General features: G+C 42.1%; 1 protein-coding gene across 3 annotated transcripts in view; it reads left to right on the top strand.

Annotated features, from left to right (window-relative positions):
* The window catches only part of KMO (kynurenine 3-monooxygenase), a 482345-nt gene that overhangs the window by 226747 nt on the left and 236615 nt on the right, over positions 1 to 18983 (top strand). For all 3 annotated transcript variants that reach the window (XM_063917607.1, XM_063917609.1, XM_063917608.1), the window contains 2 exons: positions 1349 to 1436; positions 8861 to 9026. In XM_063917607.1, the coding sequence (XP_063773677.1) occupies positions 1349 to 1436; positions 8861 to 9026 (254 nt within the window). The remainder of the gene's footprint in view (positions 1 to 1348; positions 1437 to 8860; positions 9027 to 18983) is intronic.

Genomic DNA, 18983 nt, shown 5'->3' with positions numbered 1-18983 from the left:
TAAACAGATCATAAGAAATCTTACTCTAATAAATTATTAAATGGACACAAGGATTTTTGTTAAAATTGATTATCAATTTACTGATGTTTATAACTAAGATTAGCATGGTTGCAATGAGAAAGGCGGGCAGATCTGACTACAAATGGGGCTGTGCAATCTAACAGCAGCATCCAGTTTCCTTGTCAATGATTTCCACTTAATCTTTCTTATCATACCTAATGCATACATCCAAACATTAGTGTCCCACAATTCGAGACCCTGTGCGCGCCAGAGGCTCGCCCATGCCAAAAAAGTGGGCAGAGCCTCACAGAAAGGGGGCGGGGCCTCATAGACCCCTGTTTGAATCACTGTAAGTGTGACCAGCAATTTTCAAGATGCTGGGCTGCCCTCAGACTATCCCTGCAATGTGAATAGATACCATGCACATGAGCACAGCATCTATTCGCCCACTGCTTGCAGAGCAGCGGTGTTTGCTCCCCCCCACTATAGGACACTGAGGCTCGTGGATGGGACAGTCCCAGAAAAATGGGATTGTCCCACTGAATGCTGGAAAGTTGACCTAATGGTTGACCCATCCTGCAGAGGGGTATCACTGTCACCCAGTTATGGCCTATGCAGTGGTGCAAGTAGACATTTTTTCTTAGTGATACTGATAGTAAAAATGGCCGTGGTCACATGGCATGAGGGGGTGTGGTCACACAAAACCAGGGGAGTGGCTACATGACAATAGGGGCATGGCCACATTATGCCACACACCGTAATGCCCCTTACACATTATGCCAAACACCATAATGTCCATTACACATTATGCCACATGCCCATTACACATTACGCCACACACCGCAATGTCTTCCATATTATACCACACACCCTAATACCTATTACATATTATGCCACACACAGTTATGACACCATTTGATGTCCCACACACAAGAGTACCACCACCATATTTCTTAATGGTACTCTGTACCACCCTACTTTCAATACTGGGCCTCTGCCAGCCTATACCTTCTGAGAAGGAGACATTTCTGATCTGATGTTCACTCCTGGCTCTCAGTACCAACAAAAACATTAGTGAGGTGATGTCTTGTAAAGGAGACTTCAGTTAGATGCACAGTATATAGAGTTTCCTAATCTAAACCCACACCTTGCTTACTCCCCATTGGCTAACTTGCCTAAATAAATAACATTGACTGATACATTGACAAGCACAATCCCAATCAGGTCAAATGTCCGCTAGTCATGCATCAAATTTGCATGAACCCCAATTTAAACAAAGTTAATAAAATATAAATAACAAAGGGAAATATAATATTTACATTTTTGTTGTGTTAATTTGTTTCAACAGCGGCAGAAAAATATTCAAATGTGAAGTTACATTTTGAACACAAGTTGAATTACTGTGATATCAACTGTGGCACAATGACTTTTTACAGGTAAGCAGTTCAGAATCTTACATTAGGAATTTTGCACATCTCCAGGAAGGGCACTACAATTAGGTGTACCTAGGCAACTGCATAGGCACCCCAACAGTCCAGGTTTTAGGGCTATACCTGCTTGTGCAAAGACGGTATAATAAAAGTGACTGAGGTACTAATCAAGTCACCTGTGCCTAAACATGGATATCCTTAAAACCTGGACTGCTGGGGTGCCTTGAGGATCGCATTTGGGAACCACTGGCATAGAACGGTAATGATTAGAAGGCACCTAAAACACTGAATGCATCTGCAGCATCTGCAAAGCGAGTTCTGACATGAAGGATAAAGTGAAGATTGTAACTTTATAAAAATACACACTTAACCACAATTTGCCTTGATATAGAAAAAATATTTTACTCAATTATAATAATTAAAATACACATTCAAAAACACATTGTAACATAGTAACTCATACACTCTAAAACACTATTTATGCTGCTATGGCACAGAACATCTAGATATTCATCACTTCAATTAATATACTGTTCGCTAAATTGCTGTCATTTTAGGCTTAAGCACAAGCAGGGCCGGTGACAATGGTGGTCAAAGGGGACATCTGTACCAGGCCCCAAGGATACGCAGCTTAGTGCTCAGAAGGGATGTAAGCCATTTTGTCCAAGCTGTAGGTGGTGTGGGTGCGGCCTCAGAGTGACAGGAGCCTCTCACACACAGTGACTGTGCAGTACGAGTGTGCATCTACTCTTCTGAGTCCAGCTCTGTTGCAGGCATTTACAGGACATGGCAGAAGCTCCGTTGGCCAGGATTCCTGTGCTCTGCGCCAGGCTCTTCTGGTGGGGTGTGAGCACCTGCTACGCGGTGTGAGGATCTGGATACTGGGGAGTGCAGCGCAGGTGTGGCTTGGTGAGGGAATCCAGGGCTTTGGGATGGGGTGGGGAAGTTGTGAATGCAGCATGGAGTAATTGAGAGAGACCGATTTTGAAGTGTGTGGGAGGAAGGAGAGAGGGAGACAAAATGTGGCGTGTGTGGGGGAGGAAGCACAGATATACATATTTATATATGTGTATAAATAAATATATATTTATTTATTTATTACGTTTCTTATGTAGCGCAGCAAATTTAGAATTCAGTATATGTATATTCCCTGACGAAAATGCTGCTGCATTGAAACATTGGCTGAAAGTGGCTGTCGTTGTGTGTTTTATTCCTGAGTGCCGCCGATGAAACTACGGTCTATATATAAAATCTAAGGGGGCTCCAGAGATATCACTGTACCGGGCCCCAAGATTTCTGTTGGCGGCCCTGAGCACAAGTAATATTCAGCTTGTGCCTTCAAGCAATCCCATTATCAACATATGTAGGCAAAGTTGATTTTAATGGTGCTATAATCAATGACAGAACTACAGAGGTATTATGAGGCCCAGAATGAGGCAATGAGAGGTCATCATACCTCCTGCTCCTCACTGAGGCCCCCACTCAGTCTCAAAATAGCAGAAAAGATGAATCTACTGAGTATGTTTCATAAGAGGATAAGAAAAGGGAATGTGCAAAGAGGAATGAGACTATGCACTTGTCAAATCATTTTGAATACATAATTGAAAAAGGCCCCGATTAATGTCTGTGAACAATTAGCCTTATTGCAATAAATCCTCGAGGGTGCTACCAGAGACAAGATGAATAGTCATAACAAACAAAAAAGGAAAGAATGTCTCTTTGCTGGCGCACATTGAGAGATTCATTTTAAAATATAACTTTTATTATACTGATTAAAAGTCGTCTAATCACGAAACAAGGACATTACATCTAAACATACAAACATATACAGAAGTGAATATGGTGTATAAAGTGATGCTAAAAACAAGGCCACTATCTGTTTACTTCAATATTAATAGAAATGAGGAGGAGCAATAAGTATGCTCAAATCAATGTGTCCTTATAAATTGTGGTAAGTATACAGTATGTAGACTTATAAGTATACAAAAATGTGGTATTTATTAATCAGTTCACGGTTAGTATATGAGTAAATGCATCCATGCGCTCTCTAAGGTATAATACCTATCAAGCAGTCAATGGGAAATTCTTAACGGCACAGACAAAGCAATTTATTTGCAACTTTATTTTCACAATGTGTCCCTATTGTTGTGGTATTTCTATCCACATTAATGCACTCACACCCACTGAATTAGATGTCCTTGTAGTACCACACTGTAGTGTTATAAAGACTGCTTCTGAAAAAATTCTGTCAATTCAGCCAGCTCAGTGTTATTCCTCAGTCAGCTTAATATTGTTGCTGATCTACTTGTTACATGTAGCTCCTAAGTGATACATTTGTAGCGATTTGTTATAATAATTGCTTTTGAGAAAAGACAGTCTATTCAGCCAAGCTACAGTAGTATCGTTCCTTCAGTCAGCTCAATATTGTTGCTGATTTATTTATTGCATGCAGCCACTAGGTGATACATTTGTATAAATTTGTAATTTTGAACTGATAATTGTTTCTTATTGGTTTCCTTAGACTAAGTACTCTTTTGCATACATTGTGTCTCTCTCTCTGTAATAGTTTGGTGTAACACATAAATGTCTGTGCTCATCACAGATGTTGATATTAAGTATGAAAATGCATTCCCAGCATATCAGACGTAGTTAACGTCTATGAGGAAGTGAGCGACAATCTTGACCAGGGAAAAGCAGTGCATGTGGTATACTTAGATTTTGCAAAAGCCTTCGATACAGTGCCTCACAGGAAACTGATCATCAAATTAAAGGAGCTTGACCTAGGAAAAACTATTTGTACATGGATAAGTAATTGGCTGGGTAACAGGGTACAGCGAGTAGTGGTCAACCAGAAGTACTCAAGCTGGACACCAGTAGTCAGCGGAATACCACAGGGGTCCATATTCGGGCCACTTCTGTTCAACATATTTATCAATGACCTAGAAATAGGCCTGGAAAGCGCAGTGTCAATCTTTGCAGATGATACTAAACTGTGTAGGGTAATTAATTCAGAAATAGATGTGGAGTCTCTGCAGAATGACTTATCTAAACTTGAAATCTGGGCGTCTAAATGGGTCTGGGACTCAGGGTCCACAGCAAAAAGGTCCACACACCTTAGGTCGACGCCAATTGGTCGACACACCTATGGTCGACATGGACACAAGGTCGACATGGACAAAGGTCGACAGGAACAAGGTCGACATGGAAAACGGTCGACATGAGTTTTTTATGTGTTTTTTTGTGTCGTTTTCTTTGTAGAGTGACCGGGAACCCCAATTAGTGCACCGCTTCGCTCGCCATGCTTCTGGCATGGTGCCTTCGCTTCGCTCGGCACAGATTACCGTTCCAATCGTAGTCCACGTGGATCGTTAAGTATGAAAAGGTTCCAAAAAAGAAAAAAATCCTGAAAAACTCATGTCGACCTTTTTCCATGTCGACCTTGTTCCTGTCGACCTTTTGTCCATGTCGACCTTTTGTCCATGTCGACCTACGGTGTGTCGACCAATTGGCGGTGACCTAAGGTGTGTCGACCTTTTTGCTGTCGACCTGGAGTCCGGATACCGTCTAAATGGAGAATGAGGTTCAATATAGAAAAATGCAAGGTTATGCATTTCAGGACTAAAAACAAACTTGCATCCTACATATTAAATGGGGAAAATCTAGGGGTAACAGTATTGGAAAAAGATTTTGGGGGTACTCATTGATAATAAGCTTAATAACCGTATACAATGTCAAAGCGCAGTAAAGAAGGCAAGTAAGGTGCTAGCGTGCATAAAATGGGGAATTGAGACACGAGACGAGGATGTAATCCTGCTGCTGTACAAATCATTGGTACGTCCGCACCCAGGGGTGTAAGGAGGGTGGAACAAGTGGAGCTTGAGCTCCAGGCGCTGCTGGGGACAGAAGGCGTCGGCTCACTGCACAGCTGAGAGCCGGGATCTCGGGCAGGGTAGGAGGAGATGACTAGAAGAGAGGGAAGGGGTGGCCACCACACTGCCTGCATGTTGCATATCACTGATTGCACAGTACAGAGAGTCCAGTGCAGTGTAGTGTGTTGTTAGGGAAGATGGGAGGTTTGGAGGCTCATCAGAAGAACTTTCCTGGCTGTCAGGGATCTGCATTCAGTGATCTGGAACATGCCGGCAGTGTGGTGGCCACCCTTTCCCTTTCCTCAGTCCTTTCCTTCTACGCACGAGTTCCAGCCTGTCAATCACATAGAAGCTTCGCCCCTGCAGGCTGGAACGAGGAGCTGCGCTGCTGCTGCCCTCTTGGTGAGAATTACTGTGTGTATACTGTGTGTTTATGTGTATATGTCTTCGTGTGTAAATGTGTTTGTGTGTAAATGTGTGTGTATATGTCTGTGTGCTAATGTGTATACAAGTATGCGTGTGTTTAGGTGTATATATATCTTTGTTTACAGTATGTGTGAGTATGTGTGTGTTTATGTATGTCTGTGTGTATATGTGTATGTGTATATCTGTGTGTGTGTGTGTGTGTGTGTGTGTGTGTGTGTGTGTGTATATATATCTGTGTATATTTGTTTGTTTATGTATGTCTGTGCCTAAATGTGTGTGAATCTATATATGTATGTATGTATGTATGTATGTATGTGTGGTGGTGGGTGGGGGCGCCGTGACATAACCCTGCTCCAGGTGTCATATCTCCACGCTACGCCTCTGTCCGTTCCAGGAATATTGTGGTCAGTTTTGGGCACCATTGTATAAAAAAGATATTGGTGAACTTGAAATGGTTCAAAGGTGAGCTACTAAATTGATTAAAGGGCTAGAGGGACTGGAGTATGAGGAAAGGCTTAATAGGTTGAATATGTATACACTAGAAAAGAGGCGTCATTATCAATATCTTCAAATATATAAAGGGAAATTACAAAGTTATCAGAAGAATTGTTTATTAAAAGAACTCTGCATAAGACACAAGGTCACTCGCTGAGGCTAGAGGAGAGAAAATTCCATACGCAACGGAGGAAAAAGTTCTTCACTGTTAGGGCAATAAGGATTTGGAATTCCTTGTCAGGGAAGGTGGTAATGGCGGACACTGTAAATGCATTTAAAAAAGGATTGGATGAATTTCTGATTGAAAAGGATATCCAAGGTATAACATTTAAAATATTGACGTTGATAATCCGGGTGTAACATGACTTATAGTTGTTAACTAGTCATAAAACGTTACTTCAGCAGGTACATTATAATCAACTCAACTTAATACAGTATACAGGTTGAACACGATGGGCATTTTGCCTCTATTCAACCTCAATTACTATGTTACTATATTAATTGATGTGACACCATGCATGCAGTTATCCTAGTATATTAACTGATAATATAATTGTAGAATTAATTATTCATGGTGTCTCATACACATTAATTTATAGTTCGTTTATTGCATATTGCAGGAGGAGCGAGCCATTGCATTGAAGGAGAGGGCAATATGCAGTGAACAAACTATAAATGAATGTGTATGAGACACCATGAATGTCTCGGCTTCTCTGCTGCGCCTAGGTGCACCATGGTTTATTAGCATAAGCCTTTCATCTATTGTTCTCAGCTGCAATACAATATAGAGAGAACAATAAAGCAGGGGTTTAAATCATTACAACAGGGGATTAAGTCTGACTGCCCTGGCTCAATTAATCCTATTGAAGGCAAAGATGAAGAGGGCTCCATCTGTAGGTATTATACCTTAGAGAGCGCATGGATGCACTTACTTATATACTTACTGTGAACTGATTAATAATTACCACATTTTTGTATACTTAGAAGTTTATGGGGGTCATTCCGAGTTGATCGCTCACTAGCAGTTTTTAGCAGCCGTGCAAACGCTATGACGCCGCCCACTGGGAGTGTATTTTAGCTTAGCAGAAGTGCGAACCAAAGGATCGCAGAATGGCTACGAAGTTTTTTTGTGCAGTTTCTGAGTAGCTCTAAACCTACTCAGCGCTTGCGATCACTTCAGACTGTTCAGTTCCTGTTTTGACGTCACAAACACGCCCTGTGTTCGCCCAGCCACGCCTGCGTTTTTCTTGGCACGCCTGCGTTTTTTCGAACACTCCCTGAAAACGGTCAGTTGACACCCAGAAACGCCCACTTCCTGTCAATCATCTGCGGTCAGCAGTGCGACTGAAAAGCTTCGCTAGTCCCTGTGTGAAACTACATTGGTCGTTGTAATAGTATGTCGCGTGTGCGCTTTGCGCCGCATACGCATGAGCAGAAGTGCAATTTTTTTGCCTCATCACTGCACAGCGAACGAATGCAGCTAGCGATCAACTCGGAATGACCACCTATATATGGTATACTTACCACAATGCGGTTCCTTATGAGATACTGTATCACAATTTATCAGGACACATTCTATTTGAGCATAATTATTGCTCCTCCTCATTTATATTAATATTGAAGTAAACAGGTAGCGGCCTTGTTTTTAGCATCATTTTATACACCATATTCACTTCTGTATATATTTGTATGTTTAGATGTAATGTCCTTATTTCGTGATTAGATGACTTTTAATCAATATAATAAAAGTTATATTTTAAAATGAATCTCTCAATATGCGCCAACAAAGAGACATTCTTTCCTTTTTGTTTGTTATGACTCTTCTGAGTATGCACTGGTCTCTAAGGTTGGATCGCTAGATCAAAACTGCTGGACCCCCATATTTTCATTATTTCCTTATGGGGCCAAGTTGAAGTTTTGTACACTCCCCTTTACAAATAGGAAAAACAAACACACACATATATATATATATATATATATATATATATAGCATTCTCAGCCCATCTGCAGGGACGGAGCCTGCAGTAAATTGGCAGGGCTTCAGCTACGCTGTGTGACAACGCCTAGTGGGTAGGGATCAGGCTCACAAAATTCTTCCGTCTGCAGCAAGCTGAATCAGCATTCACCGGTGGGTCTTATCTCACAGTCAAGCAGCAGCGGTGAGTGCACCAATCACTTGCTGCAGCACAGGCTGAGTGGTACCAGGCATGGATATGTCCTGTCTCCTATTGCCGGTATTAGCAGGGCTGCTGGGACAGAGCAGATTAACTCTGCAGCAGCAGCAAGTGCACTGCAGAGCTCCATTGGAAGAGCAGTGGTCACACTTGGATCCTGCTGTGAACCCACAGGTGCTGCTGTACATGCAGGTGCTCCTTCAGGAATTAGAGCCTGGAGGCAGGGGTCTCCATTGCTTCTGGGAGTTACGCCCATGGCTCTGCCTTGGATTGTAACATACCAAGACTGACTAATGGACTTTCTGGTATAGACAAGAAAAACCCTGGATAGACATGTGAGCAGAATATTTTTAGGATAAATGGAATCCTTATGTGTAAGAGAATTATCACAAAACATATCTGTTACACTGCAAATTATGTTAACTTACATCCTAATATATACTTTTTTCATTTATTTATGTTTCAGGAAGGAGGGAAATCTAACACAGGCAAATGCAGATGTGATAGTGGGATGTGATGGTGCATTCTCTGTTGTACGAAAGCAATTCATGAAAAAGACACGCTTCAATTACAGTCATGTATATATTCCTCATGGTTACAAGGAACTGACCATTATTCCAAAGAATGAAGAGGTAAGAGTTAAACCTGAAATCACATACTGCATACTATGTTACACCATTTATCGCACTACTTCTCCCACTCATAAGGCACACTAATATGCCTATTCTATACCTTGTACCCCAATTTCCATCACTTTAATTTTAGCATTTTTTTACCCCAAAAATGACGTCATTATTGGCCATTAAAAATAATAAAAAACATTTAAGCGCCTAATTAGTTATTTCACTGCTCAGAGATGGTGAAGACAAATTTCCGATAAACCCTATGGAGACTTACTGCTGACAACTTTTCGCAAATACCAAGATACCAAGTTATCACAAATGGGATAAAATATTGTGAAACTGCATTATTGCAGCTAATTGGATACCCACCAAAATTATCCAATTTTTCTATGTTTATGTATGTAGGGAGACATTGGGGCACATAGGGCCTAATTCTGAGTTGATCGTAGCAGCAAATTTGTTAGCAGTTGGGCAAAACCATGTGCACTGCAGGGGGGACAGATATAACATGTGCAGAGAGAGTTAGATTTGGGTGGGGTGTATTCAAACTGAAATCTAAATTGCAGTGTAAAAATAAAGCAGCCAGTATTTACCCTGCACAGAAACAAATTAACCCACCCAAATCTAACTCTCTCTGCACATGTTATATCTGCCCCACATGCAGTGCACATGGTTTTGCACAATTGCTAACAAACTTGCTGCTGCGATCAACTCAGAATTACCCCCATAGTGTAGGGGTATACACACCCACACAGCACTGGTCACAGCTCTTCTTCTCAGTATAGGTTCTTGAAAATGTTCAGCTCCAGGCCCAAGTGGCCCTAAATGTATGGTTTCTATGAAAACAGAAATGGAAACTACTGTAAAGTGTTTAAGATGCTGCGGTGCACACATGTACTGTATAAATCATTTATAGAAAACCATAACTTTATTAGTCTCTTAAAAATCTATATAAAAGTATATAATTTGCAAGATTTTGGTAATCTGTAGGTTTTACTGCAATTTTTCCTGTGGTTTTCAAACTGCAAACTGCTGAGAAACCACTGGAAAATCACCATTGTATAAACTGTCATATAAAATCTCATCCAGTATATATTTCTCTTGATAAGAATATCATGAAAATCCAGCTGGAAAAAGAGAAGGTTTGGTGTGAGAGACAACACACGAGTGGTGTGCAATAAGTTCCCAGATTCACAAAAACGATTTTATTTGCAAAGTGAACATAACATTTTATTCAGAGTATTCGCCAGAGGAGTCTATGCAAACTTGCATGCTCTCAATCCACTTGGTGAAGCAGCTGGACCAGTCTGAAGATGTCTGTACTGCAGCTTCCGATGACTCAAAATGAATTCCACGTATCATGCACTTGATCTTTCCACGTATCATGATTTGAGGGAACACTAATAAGTTACAGGGGGCCACGTCTGAACTGTATGGTGGATCACGAAGCTCCTGGATGCATTCATGGGCCAGAAAATCCACCACTTTACTGGACTTGTGGGCAGGTGCATTGTCATGAAGGTGAAGGGCACTACGAGCATGAGTTCTTGGACGACACTTGGAAATGGCTTCCAGCACTTGCAGCATGCATTGGTTGGTGTACAGTCCCCAGTAACGGTGCACTGCTGCACGATTGGTACGGTAGCTACACGACCATCTGCTTGGCCATGCTGTGCTCACTTCGGAATTTCTGTGGCAACATACCTCAAACTGGGGTCCATTGTTTGGTCTCGGGGCTGAAACTGTAGATCCAGGATTCCATGTCACTGATGAGCTCCTAGGTAGAGTCTGAGCGACTGCCATAAAAAGGCACTGTGTGCTGAGCGCCCTGAGATGAGTGCTGAGCGTTCTGTGCTAGATCGCTCAGCACATATCTCTCACTAGGCCCTTCCCGGCCAGAGGGTACAAAGCAATTAGTGAATTTGTCTCCAAAACAAGAAGTAAATAAAGTATAATGGGACAGTTTCTAAAATCTGTAATAATTTCCCTGTTGTTGAATTAAGAGATGTCTCCTTTTAATAGTTAAATAATTGATTGATTCTTTATTATACAGGTGAATTTATTATTTTCTTATTCATGGGGCTTACCTTATTTATTAGACAGAGGGCATTATGATCATGGGGCATTATGATCTTGACAGGGCATTACCAACAGTATATCTTGGATATTTTATTTTACTGTATTGTGGCCCCATTTGTACTATAGGAGTGAGTATATGCTTCACAATATAATTCACACGAAGCTCTAGTACAGCCACTCATTTTCATATTTATCATTAATGTAATATTGGAAGCTGGTAAAATACTTCAAGGAAAGATAACATTACTTTCTAACCCCTCAAAGCTGACACTTGTATTGAAAATGTTACTGACACTTTACCTCCCACTTTTTCACACTTTTGGAATGTCAGACCCTCTCTATCATGCTGTGTGGTACCTCCCAACAATCCCATCCTGTCTCTTCTAGAGCTTTGCTAAAGTAAAGGGCCAAATTCAGACCTGATCGCTGCTGTGCGCTTTCGCACACCGGGCGATCATAGATAGATTGCACATGCACCGCAATGCCCACGCGCGTCGGCAAACAACAACAGGCATCGCTGGAAAGCTACAGGTTGGTGTGAAAGAGGCCGTTTGTGGGTAGTAATTGATCGTTTTCTAGGAGTGTCAGGGTAAACGCAGGGTGTGTGATGTCAGCTCCGGACCAGCCTGTTCTCATGGCACTGTAGGAGTAAGTCCTGGGCTGTGCACAGACTGCACACAGTGGAAAAATCATTCAATGGTGAGTGTGGTGCAAATGCATTTGCAGCTGTTTGCTTACTGAGGGGTTTTTTGCAGCTCGACGTACACATGCGATTGCACACTTGCATGGCGAATACACACTCCCCTTGGGCGGCGACTATCTGAACACAGCACAACAAATTTAGCAGCCCAGCGATCAGGTCTGAATCACCCCCAAAGTCTGTAGTACCTCACCTCTTCCTCTTACTAAGGATGTGCGCCAGGCCAAATCTCGGATTTTGGGTTCTTGTTTTGGGTCTGTATTTTAAAATAAACAAATCATAAAAACAGCCAAAATTGAATTCCATATAAGGGAGCCAAATCCGGAACTCGGCGTGATTGCACTCCCTTTGCCACGATGTTTGCAATAAAGTGGAAATATGTTGAATTAATACAAAGATTAGTTGTCTATATTGGTAAAAAACATTTACATGGTAAACCTTGCATAAAGCTAGATGAAGAGGCACCTTCTCCAGGTTTAACATTACTTTTGGGAACTGATCCTATATTGAGGCTGAAAATAATCTTTACAGAGGATTACCACATACCTCCCAACATCTATGGTAGGGGATGCGGGACTTTTGCGCCTCGAAGCTGCGCTCAATTGTGAAAAGGCGGTGTGGTCTATGGAAAAAGGGGGCATGGCTTCACGGGGGTGCCGCTATCGTGAGCCACGCACCCATTTTCAACACTATGGGGGCATGCCCATAGCTCTGTGAGCTGCCGACATGCCCATTCTCCCTCTGTCTCCAGTGAATAGACGCTGTGCGTATGCGCAGAGTGTCTATCCACCACTGCTCTGAGTGACATACGTCTCCCAACTACCTCCTTCCCCCCCCCCACTGCAAGACACTACAGCCCACAGGGGGGACAGCCCCAAATAAAGAGACTGTCCCGCGAAAATCGGAACAGTTGGGAGGTATGTTACTGCATCTAAATATATATTGTACAATATACAGGTATATATCATTGTTTGTACTGTGGTCAAAATTGCCTAGAAATGGTGGAAATTAATGTTAATGAGGTTAATAATACTCTAGGAACAAAACAAAAAAAGGCCAGATCACGTGATTTTAGCTGTCTTTGTAAATTTTGGGGGGGGGGGGGGGGGAAATGAAACCAAAATCAACAAAAATGGCCTGACATGGATCTTTATCAATAACTAGATCAGGGGCCCAAGGGAGGTAGAGTATGGGGTATATTCAATAAGAGTCGGGTCCGTTCCAACATGCAGTTGACAACCACTATTCAAAGAGCGGCCAAATCCAACTGTCAAATTCACATTATGATCTAGAAGTAGGTCTAGAGAGCACAGTGTCAATTTTTGCAGACGATACCAAACTGTGTAAGGTTAGTAATTCAGTAGAGGATGCTGACTGCTCAGAACTACTTAATTAAACTGGAAACATGGGCAGCAAAATGGAGAATGAAGTTCAATATAGACAAATGTAAGGTAATGCACTTCGGTAGCAAGAACAAGAATATTACCTACAATACTAAATGGGGAAAAACTAGGGGATTCTGTACTGGAAAAAGACTTAGGCGTTCACATAGATAACAAACTTAACAGTAGTACCCAAAGTAGGAATGCAGCAAAAAAGGCAAACAAGGAATTAGCATGCATTAAGCGGGAAATTGATGCAAGAGATGAGTGTGTTATACTCCCATTATATAAATCACTAGTGAGGCCACATCTCAAATACTGTGCACAATTATGGGCACCATACTACAAAAAGGATATCCTGGAACTAGAAAAGGTTCAGAGACAGGTGACCAAACTGATTAAGGGGGTGGAGATGCTAGAGTACGAGGAAAGGTTTGCTAGGCTAGGCATGATTAAGAGGGGAAATGATTAACATTTACAAATATAGAAGGGGTCAATACACAGAGCTAGCGGGGTATTTGTTTTTGGAAAGATCATCACAAAGGAGACGTGGACACCCGCTTAGGAAAGAGGAGATTTCGCACACATAGACGGAAAGGTTTCTTCACAGTAAGGACAATATGTATTTGGAATTCCCTGTCTGAGAGAGTAGTAATGGCGGACTCGGTCATTACTTTTAAGAATGGGCTAGATAAATTCCTAATGGATAAGTTTATACAGGGTTATGATGGGTAAATCATGTACATGGCCGCAACTGGGGAGGGTGAGGGGGGGGAATAGGGGGGCATGTGACCTGGGTGCCGCATTAGAGGGGCGCTGCAGTGGTCAGATTAATCCCCCTTATACCCCCTCCGAGTCCCGATGCGCAGAGGTCAGAGCCGTCGGAGCAGAAGCACAAGTGAGTCCAGGCTCTACTAGCTGCCGCCTTTGGTGATGAAACTGAAAATAAACTACAGCTCCCAGAAGCCCTTGCTGCAGGAGCTGTAGTTTACTTTCAGTTTCTTCAATGTAGTTGTGTGCCGTCTGTTGTACACTAAGAGTGGGCACAGGGTACAAGTTACCCCAGCCCCATCCGCCACCTGCTGCCTTTAATCACCGCAGCAGTGCACTATTGCACTGCTGAGCTGGAAAATGAAGTGACAGCCGGAGGTCCAAAAGGGGGTGGAGCTACACGGCACTGTACTCAGTGCCAGGCCAGCCAGCACCATCGGAGAGAAGGGGAGAGAACAGCGGCAGCACATAGCACAGTCTAAACAGTTAGTGTGACACAGTGAGGGGGCACTGTATGTGTGTGTGACTACTATATAAAGTACGTGTGTATGTGTATGACTGTATGTAAATAGGTGTGTGACTACATATCTATGCATGCTTGTGTGTCACTGTATGAATATATGTGTGACTATGTATGTACAGGTATGTATGCAGGTGTGTGACTGAATGTATGTGAGTGAGTGAGTGAGTGAGTGAGTGAGTGAATGTATGTGTGCGTGTATGTATTTAGATGTGTGACAGTATGTATGTGTGTGATTTTACATATGTATCAATGTATGGGGGGGTACTTTCTTTTTTACTTAATCTGTAACCCATGTGTCTAAATAAGTCCAGCTAAATGTCTAGATAGGATGTTTTACAGCAGCTACCAGCCCTTTGCCCTTATGGAGTTTGTATATATACAGTATATATATATATATTTACATATATATATGGGTTGGGGTTCCCGTCTGCCAGAATGCCGGCAGGGTGCGGGCGCAACAAAGCCCCTTTCCGGCTAAGGTAAAGGACGGGTTTTTCTTAATCTTCTACCACTTGACTTGGGAAAGTACTGCCCCCAATACTGTACTTGAGGCATCTGTCTTTAATATACATTTCTTCTTGAAATCAGGAGCCTTCAAAACAGGCTCTGCACACAGAGCCTTAAATCCTGCCATGCAGCCTGTGCTGGTATAAATCATATTATCTTGTCTGGAGACTGTTTTTTTCAGACACCCAGTGGTGCTAGCCTAGTGGCAAAATAATGAATTAATCTGCGGTAGTAACCCACCTGGCCAAGGAAAGCTCTGAGCTGGGATTTACATTTGAGTTTAGGCCATTTGAGGACCGCCTCCACCTTACTGGGCCGAGGGTTTACCTGTCCTCTGCCCAGTGGTGTAAGTTGGTCCCAGTGCTCGGAAGCATATATGGAGTGTTCTGAAAGAAAAAAAATAATGATTTATATATTTCATTGTCATTTATTTTAAATCACACATTTCTTAGCCGTCATACCCATGATAAGAACTAATGACCTGTCACACTGAATGCAGACTTGCTATTTGCTCTTGCGTAGCAAGGGTGCAGATTCTAACTCTATGAAGTTAGAATTGTAAGTTCAAAACCATTGAAACTAGACAGATCTATCTTGTGTGCAGGCACACACTATAAAGATCTGTTCAGTTACTAACAATGCTGATTATTTCTCTGACAATTATTTTACAAGTGTCATACCCAGGATTAGAACCCACAACCTTTTACACTAGATGCAAGCACCTAACTGACTTGTACTTGTCAGAGAAGTAACTTCATATGGTTAGAATACTCATGCTTCCTATACAGGAGCAAATAGCTCAATCAGTTAGGTGTCTGCTTCCATTATAATAGGTTGTGGGTTCTAATCCTGGGTATGTCATTTGTAAAATGTGTATCTATAATAAAGAGGGTGTGGGACTAGTGGGGGAGCTGGCCACGGAGAGATAGCAACGGATGTCGAGTAACTTAATTGAATGGAGTAATTGAACACACAGAATGGGAGGAGAAGTTACCCCCTTCAAAGCAGGAGCCCGACGGCAGCCAACTTCCACAGTTATGCCTCTGCCTACAATATATCCCAAGTATTTCGCCTCCTCCATTCCAATGGCACACTTCTCAGGATCAGCAATAAACCCATGTGCCCGTAAAGACTGAAACACTGCCTCTCCCCTTGCAAGGTGTGACTCCCAGTCAGAAATGAAGATGACTATGGACTATGTCATCCTGATATGCAGCTGCATATTCTCTGTGAGGTTGCAGAAACTTGTTCATAGCTCTCTGGAAAGTTGTTGTAGCTCCATGCAAACAAAATGTCAGCACTTTGTACTGAAATAAGCCCTCTAGGGTAGAGAAGGTTGTTTTGGCCTTAGCAGCCTTATCTGCCAATACCCTTTTGTCAAATCCAGTTTGGTGAGATACTGGCTGTTTGCTAGGTTCTCCATCAGCTCGTCCACCCGGGGCATAGGGTAGGAATCAAATTGAGAACCTCTATTTAACTTGCAAAAATCATTACAGAATCTTAAAGCACCCAAAGGCTTAGGCACTAAGACAATGGGATTATTACATTCACTGTTTGATTCCTCTATGACCCCTAGGCGCAGCATCTCCTCTACTTTTTGTATTACCGCTGCCCATTTTGCCTCGGGTATGTGGTATGGTCTCTGTTTTATTACCACCCCTGGTGGAGTAACAATATCATGCTGGATCATTTGGGTTTTCCCCGGAATGGCAGACAACACATCCTGGTACCATGCCACTAAATTCACCACTTCCTGTTTCTGGCTAGGATTAAGGGCATCTTTAATGAGTACAATCTTACTTGCACTCCAAAAATGTCCCAAACTTTTGATGGTCCTGAATGTGAGGGTTTCACAATATCCAATCGGAGCAAGTGATGTAATGCCCAATGGTAATCACATGGAAAGTAAAAAAAAATCATATAATAGTGTAATATTGCAGATAAAATCGATTGCACTAGTTGGTGATTGCAGGAAAGGAAGATTGTGCAAATAGCCCCAATCAAATTTCAGATCCCTCCTTCCTCTAAGTCGACACTCCAAAGGGTGGCAGAAGCAAGCTAAGCAGATTCTTACATGTATGCTTACTTGTAACAAACAGATGTGAAGCACATAAAGAGTCTCATCATCTGAAGTTACAAGATTCTGATTATTAATAGATAAAAATACATTTTCTAATAACACATTATGGTTGATTCTGTGTTGGAACATGCTGCCACCTGGGTGGAATAAGGTGAATAAACTGAACAATGGAAAAAACAATTCCTCCTATGGCGCTGCACAATGTAGCAGCAGGAGATGGTACATAATAAGTCACCAAATTATGACAAATACAGAAAAGGTTAAAAAAAAGAGTACAATCTCACTTACGCTCCAAACATGTCTCAACCTTTTGATGGTCATCATTGTGAGGGTTTCATGATATCCAATCGGATCAAATCCTATAATGTTCTTTGAACTTCTATTAGGTTCTAGATTAGATATTGGTAGGAAAAGTTGTCTCTCATTTCATATGAATATAACCAGAAAGGGACTATATTAGAAACCAAAGTTATTTATTAAAGAATGGTATTAACACAAGATTGGACAGGACAACCGTACCATAGTGATGTTATAAAGAATCCACTGGAAGATGTAACCAAGGTATCGAATACACAGAAGGCTCAAAAATATGGATATGGGTTGTCAAACCAATTTTAACACTTTTTCTACGCGTTTTGAATTTAGTGATGTGCACCGGACATTTTTCGGGTTTTGTGTTTTGGTTTTGGATTCGGTTCCGCGGCCGTGTTTTGGATTCGGACGGGTTTTGGCAAAACCTCCCTGAAATTTTTTTGCCAGATTCGGGTGTGTTTTGGATTCGGGTGGGTTTTTTTTTCAAAAACAGCTTAAATCATAGAATTTGGGGGTCATTTTGATCCCATAGTATTATTAACCTCAATAACCATAATTTCCACTCATTTCCAGTCTGTTCTGAACACCTCACAATATTACTTTTAGTCCTTAAATTTGCACCAAGGTCGCTGGATGACTAAGCTAAGCGACCCAAGTGGCCGGCACAAACACCTGGCCCATCTAGGAGTGGCACTGCAGTGTCAGACAGGATGGCACTTCAAAAAATAGTCCCCAAACAGCACATGATGCAAAGAAAAAAAGAGGTGCACCAAGGTCGCTGGATGGCTAAGCTAAGTGACCCAAGTGGCCAACACAAACACCTGGCCCATCTAGGAGTGGCACTGCAGTGTCAGACAGGATGGCACTTCAAAAAATAGTCCCCAAACAGCACATGATGCAAAGAAAAAAAGAGGTGCACCAAGGTCGCTGGATGGCTAAACTAAGCGACCCAAGTGGGCGACATAAACACCTGGCCCATCTAGGAGCGGCACTGCAGTGTCAGACAGGATGGCACTTCAAAAAATAGTCCCCAAACAGCACATGATGCAAAGAAAAAAAGAGGTGCACCAAGGTCGCTGGATGGCTAAGCTATATATACTGGTGGTCAGCAAAATTCTGCACTGTCCTCCTACTATATACTACGCACAACTACAATGCAGCACAGATATGGATGGATAGTATACTTGACGACACAGAGGTAGAGCAATGGACTACTGTACCGTACTGCTATATATATATACTGGTGGTCAGCAAAATTCTGCACTGTCCTCCTACTATTTACTGCGCACAACTACAATGCAGCACAGATATGGATGGATAGTATACTTGACGACACAGAGGTAGAGCAATGGACTACTGTACCGTACTGCTATCTATATATACTGGTGGTCAGCAAAATTCTGCACTGTCCTCCTACTATATACTACAATGCAGCACAGATATGGAGCGTTTTCAGGCAGAGAATGTAGATATTTGCAGCACACTAAGCACAGATATTTGCAGCACACTGAGCACAGATATTTGCAGCACACTGAGCACAGATATTTGCAGCACACTGAGCACAGAAACTGAGAGAATGCAGCCACGTCCTCTCGCTATCATCTCCAATGAA

The sequence above is a fragment of the Pseudophryne corroboree genome, chromosome 4 (assembly GCF_028390025.1).
Source record: "Pseudophryne corroboree isolate aPseCor3 chromosome 4, aPseCor3.hap2, whole genome shotgun sequence".
Lineage (NCBI taxonomy): Eukaryota > Metazoa > Chordata > Amphibia > Anura > Myobatrachidae > Pseudophryne > Pseudophryne corroboree.
Note: the sequence above shows the minus strand (reverse complement) of the source record. Positions and strands in the feature narration are given on the sequence as shown.